At 41.7% G+C, this 24,379-nt stretch overlaps 2 protein-coding genes and 1 pseudogene across 2 annotated transcripts; 1 reads left to right on the top strand and 2 right to left on the bottom strand.

Annotated features, from left to right (window-relative positions):
• Positions 1–5,416: 5,416 nt before the first annotated feature.
• LOC101949605 (claw keratin-like) lies at positions 5,417–6,382 on the top strand. Its single transcript, XM_005280625.4, has one exon. The coding sequence runs from the start codon at positions 5,417–5,419 to the stop codon at positions 5,945–5,947; it is 531 nt and encodes a 176-aa protein (XP_005280682.2). The 3' UTR covers positions 5,948–6,382.
• A 3,534-nt stretch (positions 6,383–9,916) lies between these two features.
• LOC101949866 (scale keratin-like) lies at positions 9,917–10,456 on the bottom strand. The gene has a single exon (XM_065574061.1). It carries the CDS (start codon positions 10,436–10,438, stop codon positions 9,932–9,934), a length of 507 nt encoding a protein of 168 aa, XP_065430133.1. The 5' UTR covers positions 10,439–10,456; the 3' UTR covers positions 9,917–9,931.
• An 8,248-nt stretch (positions 10,457–18,704) lies between these two features.
• LOC135976752 (claw keratin-like) lies at positions 18,705–19,377 on the bottom strand (annotated as a pseudogene).
• Between the last annotated feature and the right edge of the window lie 5,002 nt (positions 19,378–24,379).

Here is a 24,379-nt window from a genome sequence, read left to right as displayed (position 1 = left end):
AATTAAGGACAAGATCCTCAGACCTTGTACTCCGGTAAAATGGCTTCCATGGAGCGACAATAAATTACACCATCTGAGGAAAAGCATCTTCAATGGGTATTTCTCTTCATAAGAATTTAGAAATTGCTAGACTGGAGCACACCAGTTGTCACCTTAATAATTCTCCTGGCTCCAATAGTGAGGAGTAACAGCTACTTCAGAATAAAGAAAACTCCTGAATTGCCCATTTATGGACGAAGGTGGCAAAGTTTCTTCCTAATCTATCCAAGCTAAAAATGGCTAAGGGACTTTCTAATGTTACTTTAAAGATTTAAATGCCCTAATTCTATATTCAGTTAATAGGAAATATGTTTCCTGGTTGCATATGGTGCTCCTAAAATCCCCAACTTTGGCTTCAAATAACGACACAAGATAATTATGGAAGAAAACCCTATTCCCTGTTAAAAATCACAGAGAGAATGTGCAAGATTGAGTCTTAAATGAAAAATGGACCCTACTTTGACAGCTCTTGGGTTAGAAAGAGAGTGAATGGAATCGGACTTTCCTAGTGGGATGAAGTCCAAGGGGATGAAGTCCAAAGAAGATCTATTTTTCTGCATTCTCACAACCTCCATCCCTATCTCAGATCCAATTCCTTTTGTAATCAATTGGAAGTATTCCATGGCCTTCAGTCTCAAATTCACCCTTTGGCAGGGGGATAGAACAATACCTATGGAAAACTTTAGTTCTACTTTAAACTTTCAAACTACGTCCTAGCAAGGAGTTAAGTATAGTACGAGCCTTTGTGATGACTCTGTGCCTGGGAGTGAATTTCACTCTATAAAAAGCAACAGAGGGTCCTGTGGCACCGTTAAGACTAACAGAAGTATTGGAGCATAAGCTTTCGTGGGTGAATGCCCACTTCATCAGACGCATGTGACTTGCATTTTCTACTATGCTTTTCTTCAACATTTTCATGGCTCTCAGTTCCCAGTAGATGAATATTTTCCACAGATCAAATTTTTGATTTAACAACACAAAAGGAAAAATGTATCCAGACCTTCCTGACTCTTCAATGATATGATGTAATACTCACACAATGAGGGGAGATTTAGCCATCTGCCACCGGGTTTTATTTAAGGGCAATACAGCTCTATTCCTCAATGTCAGAATACACCTAATGACCCTTCCTTGGTATGGAAGAACACAGGCATTGCTGCAGCAAATCAGGCCTCTCTCCCACAGTGGTGAGTGCCAGAGGCTTCACAGGGAGGTGCAAGAAACCCCGTAGAACACAGGTATGGGATCACCTGCCCATAGAGGAACTTTTTCATTATCCCCCGTCAATCCGATCTACCTCCATTATTGGATGATACCCTGAAGCACAAGAGTTTATATCCTTGCCAAGCTTGTAGAAATGCAGTAAATCCATCTCAGTCGGAATTTGCTCCAGAGTATTGCAAGCACCATTCTCTCTGCATCATCAGGGCCCACTGTGTTGATAATAGAGGAAGCAAATAGCCAGGCAGGCATTAGAAGAAAGACCCATCATGTGAAATATGGGAAACATTAGGCATGTTTGCAGAGGTGTTGGTTAAATGCAGCTCTTTTATTATTTCACAAAGAGTTCGATGTACTCGGCAATTCTCAAAACTAGGGCTATGCGCTAAAACCTCAATCTGCATCTTGCTGTTCATTTCCTGGTTCTTCCTTTTTCTTTGGATATGCCTACTGGGTTTACCTATGGCCCCATCACTACCCCCACAACCCTATATTCCTCCCACAACCATATGGTACCTTGTAACCATAGAATCTCTCCTAACCATATGGACCCCGATAACCATGTCATGTCCCGTAACCACAGGGACCCCCCCAACCATATAAGTCTCCATAACGTTATAAGGCTCTATCACGACATACACCCCCATCACCACTTCTAATGTCAGCTTCTGCTGAAGATCCCACTACGCTTTCCTGAGGGAAAGAACTGAGAATTGGTCCTCAGAAGGTCATGACAGCGAGGGGTGGTTGGATCAACACTGTGGGCTCAGGGCACGACCTTATGTAAGGCCTGTTGAAGCTGTCCACACGTGCTTTGTGGAGTGTCACTCCACGCATTTGTGAAACAACACATCTTTCTGCAGTGGCGATAAATCAGAGACACACAGCAGGGAAGAGAGTAAATTTAATGTGTGTGGGCAAGTGGAATAAAACATTTTATATTGAGCTCCTAATTCAATTGAGGTCACATAGACACCTAAAGAGAGAGACAGAAGGAGAGTGAAAGAAAGAAAGAACTAGCTATTTTGAATCCCTGTTATTTTCTTTGTCCGAAATAACCCTGTCTCTAAGCAGTATATAATTTCTATCACTAATGCTTGGGATTTTCAGTCCATTAAAATTATAACACAGAACTTGGCTGGGATAGCATTAATAATGCCATTTTCCTTGTTAGGATGTAACCTCTAACTAGAAATGAGTTCAGGACAGCATGATAATGTGCTGATTTGGAGTATAAACCTCAGTGTGTCACCAACACTTGCTGATCAAGGAAGGGAAGTGTTTGGCTTTTTAAAAAAATCAAAACACCACTTCCTCAGCTGGTCTAAATATGCGCTGTTCCATTGACTTCATGGGAGCCACCCTAAGTGAGACCACATGAGGCTCTCCACCTACAATCACTTGTGCAAGGAAAAGAGAGAAATTGACAGACTTGTAATTCCTTTGGAGAGTGTTGTCCTCAAGTATAAAGAAGAAACAATTAATGTGGATCAAATGTTAGTCATTTTTTTATCGTGGATGCTTAGATCCAAGGATGCACACACTATTTAACAAGACCAGTTACTAATGTTGTCTTGTAATAGAGTCTGACAGGGACGAACCTCGAGCTTGAACTGTGGTAGGGAGGATCAGAACTATTGGGTTCAAAGCACTTCGTAAACATTCATTGGTGTTTCACACATAAAAAGGGCTGTATTCTTAGAAGATTAGTAAATTGTTCCTGGGATTAGACGCCTGTGCAATGAGTAATAGAGTGACTTAAAAAATAAATAGAGGCCAAGGTCTCTCATGTCATTCCTTTAATCAGGTCACGATTCAAAGCCAAAGAATTTGGGGATATTTCATTTTCATTCTAATGTAATTTTACATTTGGTGTATTTATAGGAAAATGAAGGTGCTTTCTTGGTGTTAATCAGCACAGTTGCTTCAAATTGAAAGAAGTTCAGGGTCTTAAAGTCAAAGGAAGACATTTCTGCCTTCTTCCCTGGATACAGAATGTACTGCTAGAGATATATTTTACACTTAAAACAACATTCTGGTTCTTGCAGGAATGGTTTATGCAACATAACCTATGGCTGGTCGGACTCTATGTCAAATCACAGCCAACAGCCCTTTCTTCCTTCACCCATAATCCATGATTTCCATCTCTCCTGGGCTTCTGCCAGGCCTTAGTCAGCTGCATTATCTTGCAAGACCTCAGTTTCTTGTCAGCTCAGTCATAGAGAGATGGTTTCTAACAGAGTACAAATTCAACCATTTAACTCAAAAGCTTTCTAGAAAAGAGCAGTGCTTCCTTTAACTCCCCACTATCCCTTCCATTGACCCACGAGCAAATCTGGTCTAGGCAACCCTTTGAGATAGCATTGGTGACACAAGTGGAGGTCCAATGTTAGATCAAGGTTTAATCACCCTTTGGTGAAATTCACCTCTGGGCAGAGGGCCATCACAAAGGCCCATGCTCCACTGAAGTCCCTGCTAAGACATAGTTTGAAAGTTTAAAGTGGGGCTGAAGTTGTCCATAGGCATCGTACTATCCCTCTGCCAAAAGGTGAATGTGAGACTTAAGGTCACAACAGGAAAGACCCTGAAGGCAATGGAATGATACTGATTGTTTTCCGAGGGAATCGGATCTCACCCGTTGGGGATGGAGCTTTTGAGAAGGCAGAAAAATGGCTCTTTGCTTCCTAGCAAGTTTATAATGAAACGTCCAATGCCCCTAACTATGACCCACATGAACTGAAAGGACCAAAGTGGATTTCTGCTCATGACAGCCAATTGTGCTGCTTATGCAATTCTAAATCACCTCGACATGCATTCTCATTGCACCACCAAGAAAGTCATTGGAATGATACTAAGAATGCAGATTGCAACATGCATGTCACTCCTTTTGAGGCTGAGATTAGCCCAATACTCCCAAACCCTGAGAAAACAGCTCCATCAAAAGGAGGATTTAACAAGGCCATTAAGATTGTTTGGTAACTAATTGGGACTTCCTGTATAAAACGCAACGCAGATCCTCCAGGCAGTCCTAGAAACTGTATAAAAGCACTCACGACTCAGGGTTCTTCTAAACACTTCTCTGGACTTCAGCTCCTCGGTCAACTGGGTAAGTCCAATTCGACTCAATCTCTTTCTAACCCAAGAGATGTCACAGTAGGATCCATTTCCATTTAAGACTGAATCTTGCACATATTCGCTGTGATTTTTATCAGGAATGACAGTGTTGTTCCATAATTCTCTTGTGTAGATATTCAGTAGCAAGTTGTGGTGGATCCATGATTTGAAGCCAACGGTGGGGAGTTTAGGAGCACCAGATGCAATTGAGAAACATATTTCCTATTAACTGGAAATCGAAATAGGGAATTTAAATCTTTAAATTAACTTTAGAAACTTTCTTAGCCATTTTTCTCTTGGCTAGATTAGGAAGAAACCTTCCCAGTTTAGCCCCTACACGGCCAATTTAGGGGTCTTCTACTTTATTCTGAAGTAGCTCTTATTCCTTAGTATTGGTGGCAGGAGAATGATTAAACTGACAAATGGTGTGATCCAGTCTAGGAATTCCAACGTTCTTATGAGCAGAAATACCCACTGAAGATCCTTCTCCTCAGATGATGTAATTTAGGGTCACTCCATGGAAGTCAGTGGATCTGAACCCAGTTTACCAGAGCTGAGGATCTTGTCTTAGTGATTTATTTGGAGAAAAGAAAAGTTTCTGTTTATTCATCAGCAAGTATTGGGGACTCCCAAGGTTTAGAAAACCAATAAGCCACACTCTGACCCTGGACTCCACTGGTTTGTATGCAGAGATTGAATCGTCAAAGGAAAAGAAATGATAGCAGTATCCCAGTCATGTTCTCTCTGAGAAATGTCTATAATGGACAGCGAATACCAGGGGTCCGTCAATGAAATAGGGTTCAAAGGGGCCCATGAGGAGGGAAGTTTAGTGTGAGTAGATAAGAGGTATAGAAAGAGGAAATAGGAACAAATACATAGCCACGAACACAGGGTCTAAATCTACTCCTCCTCTCTCTCGGGCCCCACGGTGACCTCACTACAATAGTAACCAAGGTTTGAGTCCTTTCTTCCACTGACACTGGTACCTTTTCTTTACTCTAGTCCCTGTTGTGTGTTTCAGGTTTACCTCCATCACAGAAAGATGTCTTGTTCCAGCCTGTGCTATCCAGAATGCGGGGTGGCCCGACCCAGTCCAGTTTCTGGCAGCTGCAACGAGCCGTGCGTTAGGCAGTGCCCTGACTCTGAAGTCATCATCAGACCATCACCGGTTGTCGTAACCATCCCAGGACCAATTCTCAGCAATTTCCCTCAGCAGAGTGAAGTGGGAGCTGTTGGAGCACCTGTGGTCGGAGCCGGCTACGGGGGCTCATTCGGTTTAGGGGGATTGTATGGCTATGGAGGCCATTACGGGGGATTGTATGGTTATGGGGGACTAGGTGGTTACGGGGGCCGTTATGGTTACGGGGGAGGTTATGGGGGATTGTGTGGTTACGGGGGAGGTTATGGTGGATTGTGTGGTTACGGGGGCCGTTATGGTTACGGGGGATTGAGTGGTTACGGTGGACTGTGTGGTTACGGAGGAGGTTACGGGGGAGGTTACGGTTACGGGGGAGCATGCGGTTCCGGGGTATCTTGCCATAGGTACCTGAGTGGAAGCTGTACACCATGTTAAACCCTGCAGGAATATCAATGGTAAAAGAAAAGACCAGGAAATGAACAACAAGCTAGAGATTCAGACAGAGATTTCAGAAGTGCTGGGCAGGCATGGCTCCACTTGAATTCAATGCGAACTGTGTCTGCTCAGCCCCTTTCGATCATAGACCGATTGCTAATATTATGCCTGTAAACACTTTCTGCCAATGCTTTCCCAACCATGCGCTTATTCTCTTAGTCTCGCGTGGACTCATTCTGAATTACACTCAGGCTGTTTGCACTAACCCCGCAGTGTGAAGGAAACAGGGGCCTTAACCCAGGCATCAGTTGTCTTTATTATCACTTTAATTTGTTTGTCCAACTCTGCATCTGCAACAAAGGGAAAAGAACATCTTGCCTCAAATGCATCCCGAGGAAGCGGGTGATCGGTCCCAGCCCTTTCGGAAATACTTGAAATGCATCCTTTCTGCTCTGTATTATTTTTTTCTGTAACTGTGTATTGCAAATTTCATTCATATTAAAAACTATGCTGCATCATAATATCGGTCATCTGGTTTTCCTTGTTCCTCACTCCTAGTTTAAAAATCATGCTGGAGAAAATTCATCCCTGTAGAGCCGGCAGTACCATACACCTCTCAAGCTGCAACTTTCGAAGGCATGCAGTGATAGGATAATAAAGCCCATAAAATGGTTCATAGCATTATTCAGGCCCTCTGCACGGGGGTGGAGTTCTTCCTTGCATTATCTGTTTAGCAAAAAGTCTTTTCCTGCTAAGACTTACACAGATTTTCACTTTAAGAATGTAAATATTTCTTTTGATTTCAAAAGGACCAGTCACATGGTTCATGGTAAGACTACATGCCTTCTCAGCCTCAAATGGAGTGACATGCACGTTGCAATCTGCGTTCCTAGGATCATTCCAATGACTTTCTTAGTGGTGCAATGAGAATGCATGTCGAGGTGATTCAGAATTGCATCATCAGCAGAATTGGCTGTCATGAGCAGAAATCCACTTTGGTCCTTTCAGTTCATGCGGGTCATAGTTAGGGGCATTGGACAGCTCATTATAAACTTGCTAGGAAGCAAAGAGCCATTTTTCTGCCTTCTCAAAAACTCCATCCCCAACGGGTGAGATCCGATTACCTCGTAAAACAATCTGAATCATTCCATTGCCTTCAGTGTCTTTCCTTTCGTGACCTTAAGTCTCAGATTCACCTTTTGGCAGAGGGATATTACGATGCCTATGGACAACTTTTGCCCCACTTTAAACTTTCAAACTATGTCTTATCAGGGACTTCAGTGGAGCCTGGGTCTTTGTGATGGCCCTCTGCCCAGAGGTGAATTTCACCTTAGGGTGATTAAAACTTGATCTAATATTGGACCTCCACTTGGGTCACCAATGCTATCTCAAAGGGTTGCCTAGACCAGATTTGCTCCTGGGTGAATGGAAGGGATAGTGGGGAGTTAAAGGAAGTACTGCTCTTTTCTACAAAATTTTTGAGTTAAATGGTTGAATTTGTACTTTGTTAGAAACCATCTCTCTATGACTGAGCTGACAAGAAACTAAGGTCTTGCAAGATAATGCAGCTGACTAAGGCCTGGCAGAAGCCCAGGAGAGATGGAAATCATGGATTATAGGTGAAGGAGGAAAGGGCTGTTGGCTGTTATTTGACATAGAGTCCGACTAGCCATAGGTTATGTTGCATAAACCATTCCTGCAAGAACCAGAATGTTGTTTTAAGTGTAAAATATATCTCTAGCAGTACATTCTATATCCAGGGAAGAAGGCAGAAATGTCTTGCTTTCCTTGAAGGACTTTAAGACCCTGAACTTCTTTCAATTTGAAGCAACTGTGCTGATTAACACCAAGAAAGCACCTTCATTTTCCTATAAATACACCAAATGTAAAATTACATTAGAATGAAAATAAAATATCCCCAAATTCTTTGGCTTTCAATCGTGACCTGATTAAAGGAATGACATGAGAGACCTTGGCCTCTATTTTTTTTTAAGTGACTCTATTGCACAGGCGTCTAATCCCAGGAACAATTTATTAATCTTCTAAGAATACAACCCTTTTTATGTGTGAAACACCAATGAATGTTTACGAGGTGCTTTGAAATCTTGAGTTCTGAGAATGCTGAAGAACTTCCAGCCTTAACATGCTTACTCTCCTTGTTTTATCAGCATAGAAGAATAGGCACATGGAGATGAAGGTCACACGGGTGTCAGGTGCAGAAACAAAAGTATAACCCAATAGTTCTGATTCCCCCTACCACAGTTCAAGCTCGAGGTTCATCCCTGTTAGACTCTATTACAAGACAACATTAGTAACAGGTCTTGTGAAATAGTGTGTACATCCTTAGATCTAAGAATCCACGATAAAAAAATGACTAACGTTTGAACCACTTTAATTGTTTCTTCTTTATACTTGAGGACAACACTCTCCAAAGGAATTACAAGTCTGTCAATTTCTCTCTTTTCCTTGAGTGTTAGCACTGCAAATCACAGTACATAATTCAAGCGTCAAAATCTTGCTTTAACGCATAACACCCATTGGGATGAAGTCACCATCTGCACTGTGACCCAATGGTAATGACTTCTTTCAGATTTGTGAAACGAGGACCAGGGTGGGACGTCTCTTTAACATAGCCTTCTTCATACATGAGGATAATAATTGTCCAAAGGAATTACAAGTGTGTACATTTCAAGCTTGTTAATGCGCAGTGCAAGAATAAAACTATCAATATTGAATTCAAATGGGAAAAATGATGGTACCAGATAATTCTAGTCTGCTCAAACGTACATACCAACCACTAAGCAAATACCTTTCTTTAATCAGTAGAAAATATTCATCTTCTAGGAACTGAGAGCCATGAAAATGTTGAAGAAAATAGCAGAAAATGCAGTCTTGGTATGTGCAGTTCCTGCAATATCAAGCTATGGTGCACCCTGGGGGGTTGTATAAAAATGGTAACTGGTACTATGGAGTGCAGTGAGGAACAGTTTCCTAAAAAACCATGAGATTCCTGTATTGAAGTACTGGTCAGTGTACTAATCTCTTGATATCACAATGAAGATCCTGACTTTGGTGTAGTGTAATTTGTCTTTAGGGATGGCCAATTTTCTTTTCCTTCTGAAAATCTGGGTCGCAATCCAGCGAAGATTAAGACAGACACTTTCCACGAACCATGTGATTGGTCTATTTGAAATCGAAGGAAATATTGACATTTTAAACTGAAAATCTGTGTAAGTCTTAGCAGGAAAAGGCTTTTTGCTACACGGATAATGTGAGGAAGAACTCCACCCCTGTGCAGACGGCCTGAATAATACTTTGAACCACTTTAAGGGCTTTATTCTCCTATCACTCCATGCCTTCGAAAGTTGCAACTTAGAAGTGCCTGGTGCTGCCGGCTATACAGGGAGGAATTTCCTCCAGCACGATTTTTAAACAAGGAGGGAGGAACAAGGAGAACCAGAAGATCGATATTATGATGCAGCATAGTTTTTAATGAGAATGAAATTTGCAATTCATAGTTACAGAAACAAAAAATACAGAGCGGAAAGGATTTATTTCAAATATTTCCAAAAGGTCTGGGACCGATCACCCGCTTCCTTGGGATGCATTTGAGGCAAGATGTTCTTTTTCCTTTGCTGCAGGTACAGAGTTGGACAAACAAATTAAAGTGATAAGAAGTACAACTGATGCCTGTGTTAAGGCCCCTGTTTCCTTCACACTGCGGGGTTAGTGCAAACAGCCTGAGTGCAATTCAGAATGAGTCCACATGTGACTAGGAGAATAAGCAGGTGGTTGGGAAAGCATTGGCAGAAAGAGTTTATGAGCATAATATTAGCAATCGGTCAATGAGATAAAGGGGCTGAGCAGACACAGTTCGCATTGAATTCAAGTGGAGCCATGCCTGCCCAGCACTTCTCTGTCTGAATCTCTAGCTTGTTGTTCATTTCCTGGTTTGTTCTTTTACCATTGATATTCCTGCAGGGTTTAACATGGTGTACAGCTTCCACTCAGGTACCTATGGCAAGATACCCCGGAACCGCATGCTCCCCCGTAACCGTAACCTCCCCCGTAACCACACAGTCCACCATAACGGCCGCCGTAACCACTCAATCCTCCATAACCATAACGGCCCCCGTAACCACACAATCCCCCGTAACCACTCAATCCCCCGTAACCATAATGGCCCCCGTAACCACCTAATCCCCCATAACCATACAATCCTCCGTAATGGCCTCCATAGCCATACAATCCCCCCAAACCGAATGAGCCCCCGTAGCCGGCTCCGACCACAGGTGCTCCAACGGCTCCCACTTCACTCTGCTGGGGGAAATTGCTGAGAATTGGTCCTGGGATGGTTACGACAACCGGTGATGGTCTGATGATGACTTCAGAGTCAGGGCACTGCCTAACGCATGGCTCGTTGCAGCTGCCAGAAACTGGACTGGGACGGGCCACCCCGCATTCTGGATAGCACAGGCTGGAGCAAGACATCTTTCTGTGATGGAGATAAACCTGAATCACACAACAGGGAATAGAGTAAAGAAAAGGTTCCAATGACAGTGGAAAGGACTCAAACCTCAGTTACTATAGTAGTGAGGTCTACGTGGGGCCCGAGAGAGAGAGGAGGAGTGCACTTAGACCCTATATTTGTGGCTATGTTTTTGTTCCTATTTCCTATTTCTATGCCTTTTATCCACTCCCACTAAACTTACCTCCCAATTGTCCCCTTTGAAACCCTCTCAATGACCTGTCTGATAAACACCACCTGGAATAAGTGTCATTATTTCTTTGAAGGATACCTGGTATGCTGTATCCATTATAGCCATTTCTCAAAGAGAACATGGCGGGGATAATGCTGATCTTTTCCTTTCCTTTGAGGATTCAACCTCTGCATGCAAACCCGTTGTGTCCAGTGTCAGGGTGTGGCTCTTTGGTTTTCTAAACCTTGGGAGTCACCAATACTTGCTAATGAAGGAACAGAAACTTTTTCTTTCTCCAAATAAATCACTAAGGACAGGATCCTCAGACCTTTTACTCTGGTAAAATGGCTTTCATGGAGTAACAATAAATTACACCATCTGAGGAAAAGCATCTTCAATGGGTATTTCTGTTCATAAGAATGTAGAAATTGCTAAACTGGATCACACCAGTTGTCACCTTAATAATTCTCCTGGCTCCAATAGTTAAGAGTAACAGCTACTTCAGAATAAAGAAAACCCCTGAATTGCCCATTTATGGATGAAGGTGGCAAAGTTTCTTCCTAATCTATCCAAGCTAAAAATGGCTGAGGGACTTTCTTATGTTACTTTAAAGATTTAAATGCCCTAATTCTATATCCAGTGAATAGGAAATATGTTTCCTGGTTGCATATGGTGCTCCTAAAATCCCCAACTTTGGCTTCAAATTACACAAGATAATTATGGAAGAACACCCTATTCCCTGTTAAAAATCACAGAGAAAATGTGCAAGATTGTGTCTTAAATGAAAATGGACCCTGCTGTGACAGCTCTTGGGTTAGAAAGAGAGTGAGTCGAATCGGACTTACCCAGTTCACCGAGGGGATGAAGTCCAAAGAAGCGTTTAGAGGAGATCTGAGCCGTGAATGCTTTTATACAGTTTCTAGGACTGCCTGGAGGATTTGTGATGCGTCTCTTACAGGAGTTCCCAATTAGTTACCAAACAAACTTGATTGCCTCGGTAAATCCTCCTTTTGAACATGCTGTTTTCTCAGGGTTTGGGATTACTGGGATAATCCTAAGAATGCACGTTGCAGTCTGCATTCGTTGTGTCATTCCACTGACTTTCTTGGTGGTGGAATGAGAATGCATGTCAAGGTGATTCAGGACTGCATCAGTAGCACAACTGGCTGTCATGAGCAGATATCCCCTTTGGTCCTTTCAGTTCATACAGGTCATTGTTAGGGGCACGGGATATTTCATTATAATCTTGCTAGGAAGCAGAGATCTATTTTTCTGCATTCTCACGACCTCCATCCCCATCTCAGATCCAATTCCCTTCGTAATCAATCGGAAATATTCCATGGCCTTCAGTCTCAAATTCACCCTTTGGCAGGGGGATAGAACAATGCCTATGGAAAACTTTAGTTCTACTTTAAACTTTCAAACTACATCTTAGCAAGGACTTAAGTATAGTACGAGCCTTTCTGATGACCCTCTGCCTGGGAGTGAATTTCACTCTACAGTTATTCAAATCTGACCTAGGATTGGACCTCCACTTGTGTCACCAATGCTGTCTCAGAGGGATGCCTAGAGTTGATTTACTTATGGGTCAGGGGAAGGGATGGTAGGGAGTGAAAGGAAGCAGTGCTCTTCTACAGAAAGGTTTTGAGTTAAGCTGTGAAAGTTGTACTACCTCAGAAACCGTCTCTCTGTGACTGAGCTGACAAGAAACTGAGGTCTTGCAAGATAATGCAGCTGACGAAGCCTGGAAGAAGCCCAGGAGAGGTTGAAATCATGGAGTCTTGGTAAAGGAGGAGAGTGCTGTGGTATGAGATATGACATAAAATCTGACCAGCTATAGGCCATGTTGCAGAAAACAATCCCCAAATGCTGTAGCTTTAAATCTTGTCCTTATTAAAAGAATGAGATGAGAGATCTTGACCTCTATTTTTTTACGTGATTCTATTAGTCAATGCAGAGGCATCTAATCCCAAAAATATTTAATAATATTCTAAAAATACAATCGCATTTACGAAACACCAATGAGTGTTCTTAGGTGCTTTGATATCTTGAGTTCTAAGAACGCTGAACAATTTCCAGTCTTAACATCCTTACTATCCCAGTTTTATAGGTATAAAAAAAGAAGCACATTGAGGTGAAGGTTGCACGGGTGTGAGTTGCAGAAACAGAAATACAACCCAATACTTCTGACTCCTCCCACCACAGGCTAAGCACGTGCTTCATCCCTGCTACACTCTTTTAGAAGATAAGGTTTGCAATATGTCTTGTTAAAGAATGTGTGCATCCTTGGATCTAAGCATCAACGATAAAAAACCTGGCTAATTTTGGTCCACTTTACCTGTATCTCCTTTATACATTATTACAATACTTCACCACAGGAATTACAAGTCGGTTAATTTCTTTTCCATGCGTATGATAACATTGTAAATCCCAATGTATAATTCAAGCTTCAAAAACTTGCTTTAAGGCATGTCAACCATTGGGACAGAGTCGCCAACTGTGGCATGTGTGCTACTTTTTCTGTCCTTGGAAACACATCTCTCTCATGGGTCAAAGTGACCCAATGGTAATGAATTCTTTCAGATCTGTGAAATGAGGTACAGGGTAAGTCGTCTCTTTAACATAGCCTTCTTTATACATGAGGATAATAATTGTCCAAAGAAATTACAAGTGTGTACGTTTCAAGCTTGTTCATGTTTTGTACAGGAATAAAACTCTTCATATTTAATTCAAATGTAGTACCAGATAATTCAATTCAATTCAATTTGGTGCCAGATAATTTAAACCTGCTCAAATGTAAATACCCTCCACTGAACCAACACCTTCAAAGAAAGGGCGTTATAGTGGAGTGCAAAACCCTTGATTGTTGATTATGGTTCACATTTAGATCAAAAGATGTTTCACCGAAAAATTTCCCCAAAAATCATCAGAACAAACTAAGAAAAATTCCAGAATGAGCCTCTCTAAGAGTTCCTCTCAGATGAGTGACATAGTTGGAAGCACTGAACGGTAAGTGTCCAGTGGGGTTCAAGAGATGGAGTTAAGTTTTTGACATGAATACTTCCAACTATGGCGTGTTTTTTCCGACTCTGCCAATCACTCCCTGTCTGACCTTCATTCACCTCTATGGAAAATAATATAATAATAACTTTCAAAATGGATTGTCTGAGGCTTTCTTTGATCTAAGCATTTCAAAGCACTTCATAACCACTCATCCAGTTTTATACTGCCAAAGACATGTATTATTATAGTAGTAATAATATTTACTTCCAGTATTCAGTTTGCAATTCGCAGCCTCTGAAATTGGGGCTCTTTGATTTTCCTTCAAGGTACCTTTGCATTTCCCTTTTACATCTACTTTACAGTTGAAGGGTGGCCGTTGAGCCAGTGTGTACCATCACAGCTTCAAACTGAAGAAAGGCACTTTATCCAGGTTAGTTCAGAGAGAATCTTGTGTGGAGTGCATCTGTCTGAGCATACTCGGCACTTTCAACCGCAACCGCAACTTCCAATGTACAGTGAAGTCAATGGGAAACATCAGCTACTGCATCTCCGTTCATGAGCAGCCAAGGGAATTGGGTCCTGTAAGAGAATTCAGCTTGTAAAGCATAGGAAGAAGCACAAAACAGACAGAGTTGAGGAGTACTTCTTCTGTGGTCAACTTGCTGTGAGAGGAGATTGGATTAATTCCAAGTTTGACCAACCTGGGGCATTCTGCAGAAAGCTTTTCCGCCGTAATTAGAATGTTTTGTAAAGTACGAAATACCCCCCAATGCCATTTCTTCTTACCTCAGCTGTGTCAATGCCTTCCCTCAATTGACGTATGTGGAATTGCTCTAATGTACCCGGGCTCAGCATCTGCCCCTTGAGCTTTACAAAGGAATGTTTCTTAAAGAAAGGGAAATGAAAAGCTTTTTTGAATGAAAATCAAAGAGCCCCAAATTCAGAGGCTAGGAGTCATGAACTCTCTATTGGAATGACATCAGAAACCTAATGAGTGTGATATACTTTGAAGTCCTTTGATTTGAGGAAGCTATGATCATTGAGCACAATGTCAATATTAGATCAGATTTATGTGGAGGTCAACAAGCACATAGAGGTGAAGAATATATCGGGAGCATGTGGCAGAGTCAGAAATAAATCCCGATAATAGGCCACATACTCACCATGGCTTCTCTATTACATTGTACAGTTACCATTTTAAGCTTCCATATATCCTATTGCAGCATCAGTGAAGTCAGTTGAATAAAAGCAGGAATGTAGCTGGCCCATAAAATTTTAAGATGAAAGACAGTTTCAGGGTGTAAGGTGCATGTCACACCATGTGCAGTTAGGAACAAACTAATCATCAGAACCGCAGAGGGGGAAAAAACTACATCAATTGAAGGAGTTACGCAAAGTTTGTTTTGTAATTAAATAGGTGTTCAGGCGCACAGCGCCTCTGAAGTCCACCCAGGCAGTCTACAAAACTAGATAAAAACACTCAAGATTCCAAAGTCTTCTAACCACTTCTCTAACTTATTCTCCTCTGTGAAATGAATAAGTCGTATTCGACTCGCTATCTGTGGAATCATTCAGATGATGCGTTCGTGATCCTTTTAATTTAGCACTGAATCTTAGACATACACGCTTGTGATTCTTAACAATGGGAAAAGATTTGTTATTCTCACTATTTTTCCCATTACTGAGCGGCAGGCATTGCTTTCTTCATGGTTTAGAAATTAAGAGTTGGATTTTAAGAGCAAGGGATGCATTTGGGAAAGTAGTTCCTATTGATTTCAGTTGGAACTTGGGCATTCAAATCCCTTTGGTAGCTCTGAAAATTCGCACCCCCAATTTTTCATGTAGGGTTTTGGAAGAAACTCCCTAAATTTCCTCCATAGAGGCTTAATTCGTTCTTCTTCTGCTGTCTTCTGAAGAAGCTGGTAAGCGACATTCACTGAAACATGATACTGCATTGGATGGGCCACTAGTCCCTTCCTGCATGGCAATTGCTACCTTCTCATATGAACAAGGGATTATAGGTGCAGGTCCTCATCTGGTCTCACTTAGTGTAGCTCCAGTGAATGGATCACTAAGATTTATACCAGCTGAGGAAGTGGTGTTTAGTGTTTTGTTTTGATTTTTTAAAAAGCCAAACACTTCCCTTCCTTGATCAGCAAGTGTTGGTGACACACTGAGGTTAATACATCAAACCAACACATTTTCATGCTGTCCTGAACTCATTTCTAGTTAGAGGTTACATCCTAACAAGGAAAATGGCATTATTAATGCTATCCCAGCCAAGTTCTGTGTTATAATTTTAATGGACTGAAAATCCCAAGCATTAGTGATAGAAATTAAATACTGCTTAGAGACAGGGTTATTTCGGACAAAGAAAGTAACAAGGATTCAAAACAGCTGGTTCTTTCTTTCTTTCTTTCTTTCTTTCTTTCTTTCTTTCTTTCTTTCTTTCTTTCTTTCTTTCTTTCTTTCTTTCTTTCTTTCTTTCTCTCTCTGTAGGTGTCTATGTGACTTCAATTGAATTAGGTGCTCAATATAAAAATTTTTATTCCACTTGCCACACACATAAAACTACTGTCTTAAATTAATTTTTTTTTAAATAAATAAATGAAATAAAATTTATTTCTTCCCTGCTATGTGTCTCAGATTTATCTCCGCGGCAGAAAGATGTCTTGTTTCACAAATGCGTGGAGTGACACTCCACAAGGCACGTGTGGACAGCTTCAACAGGCCTTACATAAGTCGTGCCCTGAGCCCACACTGCTGATCCAACCACCCCTCGCTGTCATGACCTTCTGAGGACCAATTCTCAGTTCTTTCCCTCAGGAAAGCGTAGTGGGATCTTCAGCAGCAGCTGACATTGGAGGTGGTGATGGGGGTGTATGTGGTGATAGAGCCTTATAACGTTATGGAGGCTTATATGGTTGGGGGGGTCCCTGTGGTTATGGGACATGACATGGTTATCGGGGTCCATATGGTTAGGAGAGATTCTATGGTTACAAGGTACCATATGGTTGTGGGAGGAATATAGGGTTGTGGGGGTGGTGATGGGGCCATAGGTAAACCCAGTAGGCATATCCAAAGAAAAAGGAAGAACCAGGAAATGAACAGCAAGATGCAGATTGAGTTTTTAGCGCATAGCCCTAGCTTTGAGAATTGCTGAGTACACCAAACTCTTTGTGAAATAGTAAAAGAGCTGCATTTAACCAACACCTCTGCAAATGATGGGTCTTTCTTCTAATGCCTGCCTGGCTATTTGCTTCCTCTATTATCAACATAGTGGGCCTCGGTGATGCAGAGAGAATGGTGCTTGCAATACTCTGGAGCAAATTCCGACTGAGATGGATTTACTGCATTTCTACAAGCTTGGCAAGGATATAAACTCTTGTGCTTCAGGGTATCATCCAATAATGGAGGTAGATCGGATTGACGGGGGATAATGAAAAAGTTCCTCTATGGGCAGGTGATCCCATACCTGTGTTCTACGGGGTTTCTTGCACCTCCCTGTGAAGCCTCTGGCACTCACCACTGTGGGAGAGAGGCCTGATTTGCTGCAGCAATGCCTGTGTTCTTCCATTCCAAGGAGGGGTCATTAGGTGTATTCTGACATTGAGGAATAGAGCTGTATTGCCCTTAAATAAAACCCGGTGGCAGATGGCTAAATCTCCCCTCACTATGTGAGTATTACATCATGTCAGTGAAGAGCCAGGAAGGTCTGGATACATTTTTCCTTTTGTGTTGTCAAATCAAAAATGTGATCAGTGGAAAATATTCATCTTCTGGGCACTGTGAGCCATGAACATGTTGAAGAAAAACATGGTAGAAAATGCAATCTTGGTATGTGCAGTTCCTGCAATATCAAGTTATGGTGCACCCGCTGAGTTTGTATAAAAATGGTACTATGGAGTGCAGTGAGGAACAGCTTCCTAAAAAACCATTCGATTCTTATACTGAAGTACTGGTCAGTGTACTAATCTCTTCATATCACAAAGGAGATTCCTGACTGCTGAGGCAAGATACCCCGGAACCGCATGCTCCCCCATAACCGTAACCTCCCCCGTAACCTCCTCCGTAACCACACAGTCCACCATAACGTCTTATGAAAATGAGCCATGAAAATGTTGAAGAAAATGCAGTCTTGGTATGTGCAGTTCCTGCAATATCAAGCTATGGTGCACCCGGGGGGTTTGTATGGAGTGCAGTGAGGAACAGTTTCCTAAAAAACCATGAGATTCCTGTATTGAAGTACTGGTCAGTGTACTAATCTCTTGATATCACAATGAAGATCCTGACTTTGGTGTAGTGTAATTTGTCTTTAGGGATGGCCAATTTTCTTTTCCTTCTGAAAATCTGGGTCGCTATCCAGCGAAGATTAACACAGACACTTTCCACGAACTATGTGATTGGTCTTTTTGAAATCGAAGGAAATATTGACATTTTAAATTGAAAAACTGTGTAAGTCTTAGCAGGAAAAGGCTTTTTGCTACATGGATAATGCAAGGAAGAACTCCATCCCTGTGCAGATGGCCTGAATAATGCTTTGAACCACTTTAAGGGCTTTATTCTCCTATCACTCCATGCCTTCAAAAGTTGCAACTTAGAAGTTCCTGGTGCTGCCGGCTATACAGGGAGGAATTTCCTTCAGCAAGATTTTTAAACAAGGAGGGAGGAACAAGGAGAACCAGAAGATCAATATTATGATGCAGCATAGTTTTTAATGAGAATGAAATTTGCAATTCACAGTTACAGAAAGAAATAATACAGAGCAGAAAGGATTTATTTCAAATATTTCCAAAAGGTCTGGGACCGATCACCCGCTTCCTTGGGATGCATTTGAGGCAAGATGTTCTTTTTCCTTTGCTGCAGGTACAGAGTTGGACAAACAAATTAAAGTGATAAGAAGTACAACTGATACCTGTGTTAAGGCCCCTGTTTCCTTCACACTGCGGGGTTAGTGCAAACAGCCTGAGTGTAATTCAGAATGAGTCCACATGTGACTAGGAGAATAAGCAGGTGGTTGGGAAAGCATTGGCAGAAAGAGTTTATGAGCATGATATTAGCAATCGGTCAATGAGATAAAGGGGCTGAGCAGACACAGTTCGCATTGAATTCAAGTGGAGCCATGCCTGCCCAGCACTTCTGAAATCTCTGTCTGAATCTCTAGCTTGTTGTTCATTTCCTGGTTTGTTCTTTTACCATTGATATTCCTGCAGGGTTTAACATGGTGTACAGCTTCCACTCAGGTACCTATGGCAAGATACCCCAGAACCGCATGCTCCCCCGTAACCGTAACCTCCCCCGTAACCACACAATCCACCATAACGGCCGCCGTAACCACTCAATCCTCCATAACCATAACGGCCCCCGTAACCACACAATCCCCCGTAACCACTCAATCCCCCATAACCATAATGGCCCCCGTAACCACCTAATCCCCCATAACCATACAATCCTCCGTAATGGCCTCCTTAGCCGTACAATCCCCCTAAACCGAATGAGCCCCCGTAGCCTGCTCCGACCACAGGTGCTCCAACGGCTCCCACTTCACTCTGCTGGGGGAAATTGCTGAGAATTGGTCCTGGGATGGTTACAACAACCGGTGATGGTCTGATGATGACTTCAGAGTCAGGGCACTGCCTAACGCATGGCTCGTTGCAGCTGCCAGAAACTGGACTGGGTCGGGCCACCCCGCATTCTGGATAGCACAGGCTGGAGCAAGACATCTTTCTGTGATTTAGATAAACCTGAAACACACAACAGGGAATAGAGGAAAGAAAAGGTTCCAATGACAGTGGAAAGGACTCAAACCTCAGTTACTATAGTAGTGAGGTCTACGTGGGGCCCGAGAGAGAGAGGAGGAGTGCACTTAGACCCTATATTTGTGGCTATGTTTTTGTTCCTATTTCCTATTTCTATGCCTTTTATCCACTCCCACTAAACTTACCTCCCAATTGTCCCCTTTGAAACCCTCTCAATGACCTGTCTGATAAACACCACCTGGAATAAGTGTCATTATTTCTTTGAAGGATACCTGGTATGCTGTATCCATTATAGCCATTTCTCAAAGAGAACATGGCTGGGATAATGCTGATCTTTTCCTTTCCTTTGAATATTCAACCTCTGCATGCAAACCCGTTGTGTCCAGTGTCAGGGTGTGGCTCTTTGGTTTTCTAAACCTTGGGAGTCACCAATACTTGCTAATGAAGGAACAGAAACTTTTCCTTTCTCCAAATAAATCACTAAGGACAAGATCCTCAGACCTTTTACTCTGGTAAAATGGCTTTCATGGAGTAACAATAAATTACACAATCTGAGGAAAAGCATCTTCAATGGGTATTTCTGTTCATAAGAATGTAGAAATTGCTAAACTGGATCACACCAGTTGTCACCTTAATAATTCTCCTGGCTCCAATAGTTAAGAGTAACAGCTACTTCAGAATAAAGAAAACCCCTGAATTGCCCATTTATGGATGAAGGTGGCAAAGTTTCTTCCTAATCTATCCAAGCTAAAAATGGCTGAGGGACTTTCTTATGTTACTTTAAAGATTTAAATGCCCTAATTCTATATCCAGTGAATAGGAAATATGTTTCCTGGTTGCATATGGTGCTCCTAAAATCCCCAACTTTGGCTTCAAATTACACAAGATAATTATGGAAGAACACCCTATTCCCTGTTAAAAATCACAGAGAGAATGTGCAAGATTGTGTCTTAAATGAAAATGGACCCTGCTGTGACAGCTCTTGGGTTAGAAAGAGAGTGAGTCGAATCGGACTTACCCAGTTCACCGAGGGGATGAAGTCCAAAGAAGCCTTTAGAAGAGATCTGAGCCGTGAATGCTTTTATACAGTTTCTAGGACTGCCTGGAGGATTTGTGATGCGTCTCTTACAGGAGGTCCCAATTAGCTACCAAACAAACTTGATTGCCTCGGTAAATCCTCCTTTTGAACATGCTGTTTTCTCAGGGTTTGGGATTACTGGGATAATCCTAATAATGCACGTTGCAGTCTGCATTCGTTGTGTCATTCCACTGACTTTCTTGGTGGTGGAATGAGAATGCATGTCAAGGTGATTCAGGACTGCATCAGTAGCACAACTGGCTGTCATGAGCAGATATCCCCTTTCAGTTCATACAGGTCATTGTTAGGGGCACTGGACATTTCGTTATAAACTTGCTAGGAAGCAGAGAGCTATTTTTCTGCATTCTCACGACCTCCATCCCCATCTCAGATCCAATTCCCTTCGTAATCAATCGGAAATATTCCATGGCCTTCAGTCTCAAATTCACCCTTTGGCAGGGGGATAGAACAATGCCTATGGAAAACTTTAGTTCTACTTTAAACTTTCAAACTACATCTTAGCAAGGACTTAAGTATAGTACGAGCCTTTCTGATGACCCTCTGCCTGGGAGTGAATTTCACTCTACAGTTATTCAAATCTGACCTAGCATTGGACCTCCACTTGTGTCACCAATGCTGTCTCAGAGGGATGCCTAGAGTTGATTTACTTATGGGTCGGGGGAAGGGACGGTAGGGAGTGAAAGGAAGCAGTGCTCTTCTACAGAAAGGTTTTGAGTTAAGCTGTGAAACTTGTACTCCCTCAGAAACCGTCTCTCTGTGACTGAGCTGACAAGAAACTGAGGTCTTGCAAGATAATGCAGCTGACGAAGCCTGGAAGAAGCCCAGGAGAGGTTGAAATCATGGAGTCTTAGTAAAGGAGGAGAGTGCTGTGGGATGAGATATGACATAAAATCTGACCAGCTATAGGCCATGTTGCAGAAAACAATCCTGCAAGAACTGGAATGTTGTTTTAAGTGTAAACTGTATCTCCAGGAGTGCCTCTGTATCCGGGAAGAAGGCAGAAATATCTTCCTTTGATTTTCAGGCCCTGAATCGCTTTGAAGATGAAGCAACTCTGCTGATTTACATCAAGAGAGCACCTTCCTTTTCCTATAAAAATAATTTAAAAATACCAAAATTACATTAGAATGAAAATGAAACATCCCCAAATGCTGTAGCTTTAAATCTTGTCCTTATTAAAAGAATGAGATGAGAGATCTTGACCTCTATTTTTTTACGTGATTCTATTAGTCAATGCAGAGGCATCTAATTCCAAAATGATTTAATAATATTCTAAGAATACAATCGCATTTACGAAACAGCAATGAGTGTTCTCAGATGCTTTGATATCTTGAGTTCTAAGAACGCTGAACAATTTCCAGTCTTAACACCCTTACTTAACATCCTTTTTTATGGGTATAGAAAAAAGAAGCACATTGAGGTGAAGGTTGCACGGGTGTGAGTTGCAGAAACAGAAATACAACCCAATACTTCTGACTCCTCCCACCACAGGCTAAGCACGTGCTTCATCCCTGCTACACTCTTTTAGAAGATAAGGTTTGCAATATGTCTTGTTAAAAAATGTGTGCACCCTTGGATCTAAGCATCAACGATAAAAGAACCTGGCTAATTTTGGTCCACTTTACCTGTATCTCCTTTATACATTATTACAATACTTCACCACAGGAATTACAAGTCGGTTAATTTCTTTTCCATGCGTATGATAACATTGTAAATCCCAATGTATAATTCAAGCTTCAAAAACTTGCTTTAAGGCATGTCAACCATTGGGACAGAGTCGCCAAGTGCAGCATGTGTGCTACTTTTTCTGTCCCTGGAAACACATCTCTCTCATGGGTCATAGTGACCCAATGGTAATGAATTCTTTCAGATTTGTGAAATGAGGTACAGGGTAAGTCGTCTCTTTAACATAGCCTTCTTTATACATGAGGATAATAATTGTCCAAAGAAATTACAAGTGTGTACGTTTCAAGCTTGTTCATGTTTTGTACAGGAATAAAACTCTTCATATGGAATTCAAATGTAGTACCAGATAATTCAATTCAATTCAATTTGGTGCCAGATAATTTAAACCTGCTCAAATGTAAATACCCTCCACTGAACCAACACCTTCAAAGAAAGGGCGTTATAGTGGAGTGCAAAACCCTTGATTGTTGATTATGGTTCACATTTAGATCAAAAGATGTTTCACCGAAAAATTTCCCCCAAAATCATCAGAACAAAATAAGAAAAATTCCAGAATGAGCCTCTCTAAGAGTTACTCTCAGATGAGTGACATAGTTGGAAGCACTGAACGGTAAGTGTCCAGTGGGGTTCAAGAGATGGAGTTAATTTTTGGCATGAATACTTCCAACTATGGTGTGTTTTTTCCGACTCTGCCAATCACTCCCTGTCTGACCTTCATTCACCTCTATGGAAAATAATATAATAATAACTTTCAAAATGGATTGTCTGAGGCTTTCTTTGATCTAAGCATTTCAAATCACTTCATAACCACTCATCCAGTTTTATACTGCCAAAGACATGTATTATTATAGTAGTAATAATATTTACTTCCAGTATTCAGTTTGTAATCCGCAGCCTCGGAAACTGGGGCTCTTTGATTTTCCTTCAAGGTACCTTTGCATTTCCCTTTTACATCTACTTTACAGTTGAAGGGTGGCCGTTGAGCCAGTGTGTACCAGCACAGCTTCAAACTGAAGAAAGGCACTTTATCTAGGTTAGTTCAGAGAGAATCTTGTGTGGAGTGCATCTGTCTGAGCATACTCGGCACTTTCACCCGCAACCGCAACTTCCAATGTACAGTGAAGTCAATGGGAAACATCAGCTACTGCATCTCCGTTCATGAGCAGCCAAGGGAATTGGGTCCTGTAAGAGAATTCAGCTTGTAAAGCATAGGAAGAAGCACAAAACAGACAGAGTTGAGGAGTACTTCTTCAGTGGTCAATTTTCTGTGAGAGGAGATTGGATTAATTCCAAGTTTGACCAACCTGGGGCATTCTGCAGAAAGCTTTTCCGCCGTAATTAGAATGTTTTGTAAAGTACGAAATACCCCCCAATGCCATTTCTTCTTACCTCAGCTGTGTTAATTGACGTGTGTGGAACTGTGCTAATGTACCCGGGCTCAGCATCTGCCCCTTGAGCTTTACAAAGGAATGTTTCTTAAAGAAAGGGAAATGAAAAGCTTTTTTGAATGAAAATCAAAGAGCCCCAAATTCAGAGGCTAGGAGTCATGAACTCTCTATTGGAATGACATCAGAAACCTAAACATGCACTTCTAAAATTAGTCTAATCCACACCTTGGAGGCATCTACTCCCAAGAAAAATATTCTCCCATTAAAATAATGCAACACAGTGGACACAGACAACTTTAATGAGTGTGATATACTTTGAAGTCCTTTGATTTGAGGAAGCTATGATCATTGAGCACAATGTCAATATTAGATCAGATTTATGTGGAGGTCAACAAGCACATAGAGGTGAAGAATATATCGGGAGCATGTGGCAGAGTCAGAAATAAATCCCGATAATAGGCCACATACTCACCATGGCTTCTCTATTACATTGGACAGTTACCATTTTAAGCTTCCATATATCCTATTGCAGCATCAGTGAAGTCAGTTGAATAAAAGCAGGAATGTAGCTGGCCCATAAAATGTTAAGATGAAAGACAGTTTCAGGGTGTAAGGTGCATGTCACACCATGTGCAGTTAGGAACAAACTAATCATCAGAACCGCAGAGGGGGAAAAAACTACATCAATTGAAGGAGTTACGCAAAGTTTGTTTTGTAATTAAATAGGTGTTCAGGCGCACAGCGCCTCTGAAGTCCACCCAGGCAGTCTACAAAACTAGATAAAAACACTCAAGATT

Source organism: Chrysemys picta, chromosome 20 (genome assembly GCF_011386835.1).
Source record: "Chrysemys picta bellii isolate R12L10 chromosome 20, ASM1138683v2, whole genome shotgun sequence".
NCBI lineage: Eukaryota > Metazoa > Chordata > Testudines > Emydidae > Chrysemys > Chrysemys picta.
The sequence above is the reverse complement of the archived record's forward strand: the minus strand, read 5'-3'. Positions and strand labels throughout refer to the sequence as shown.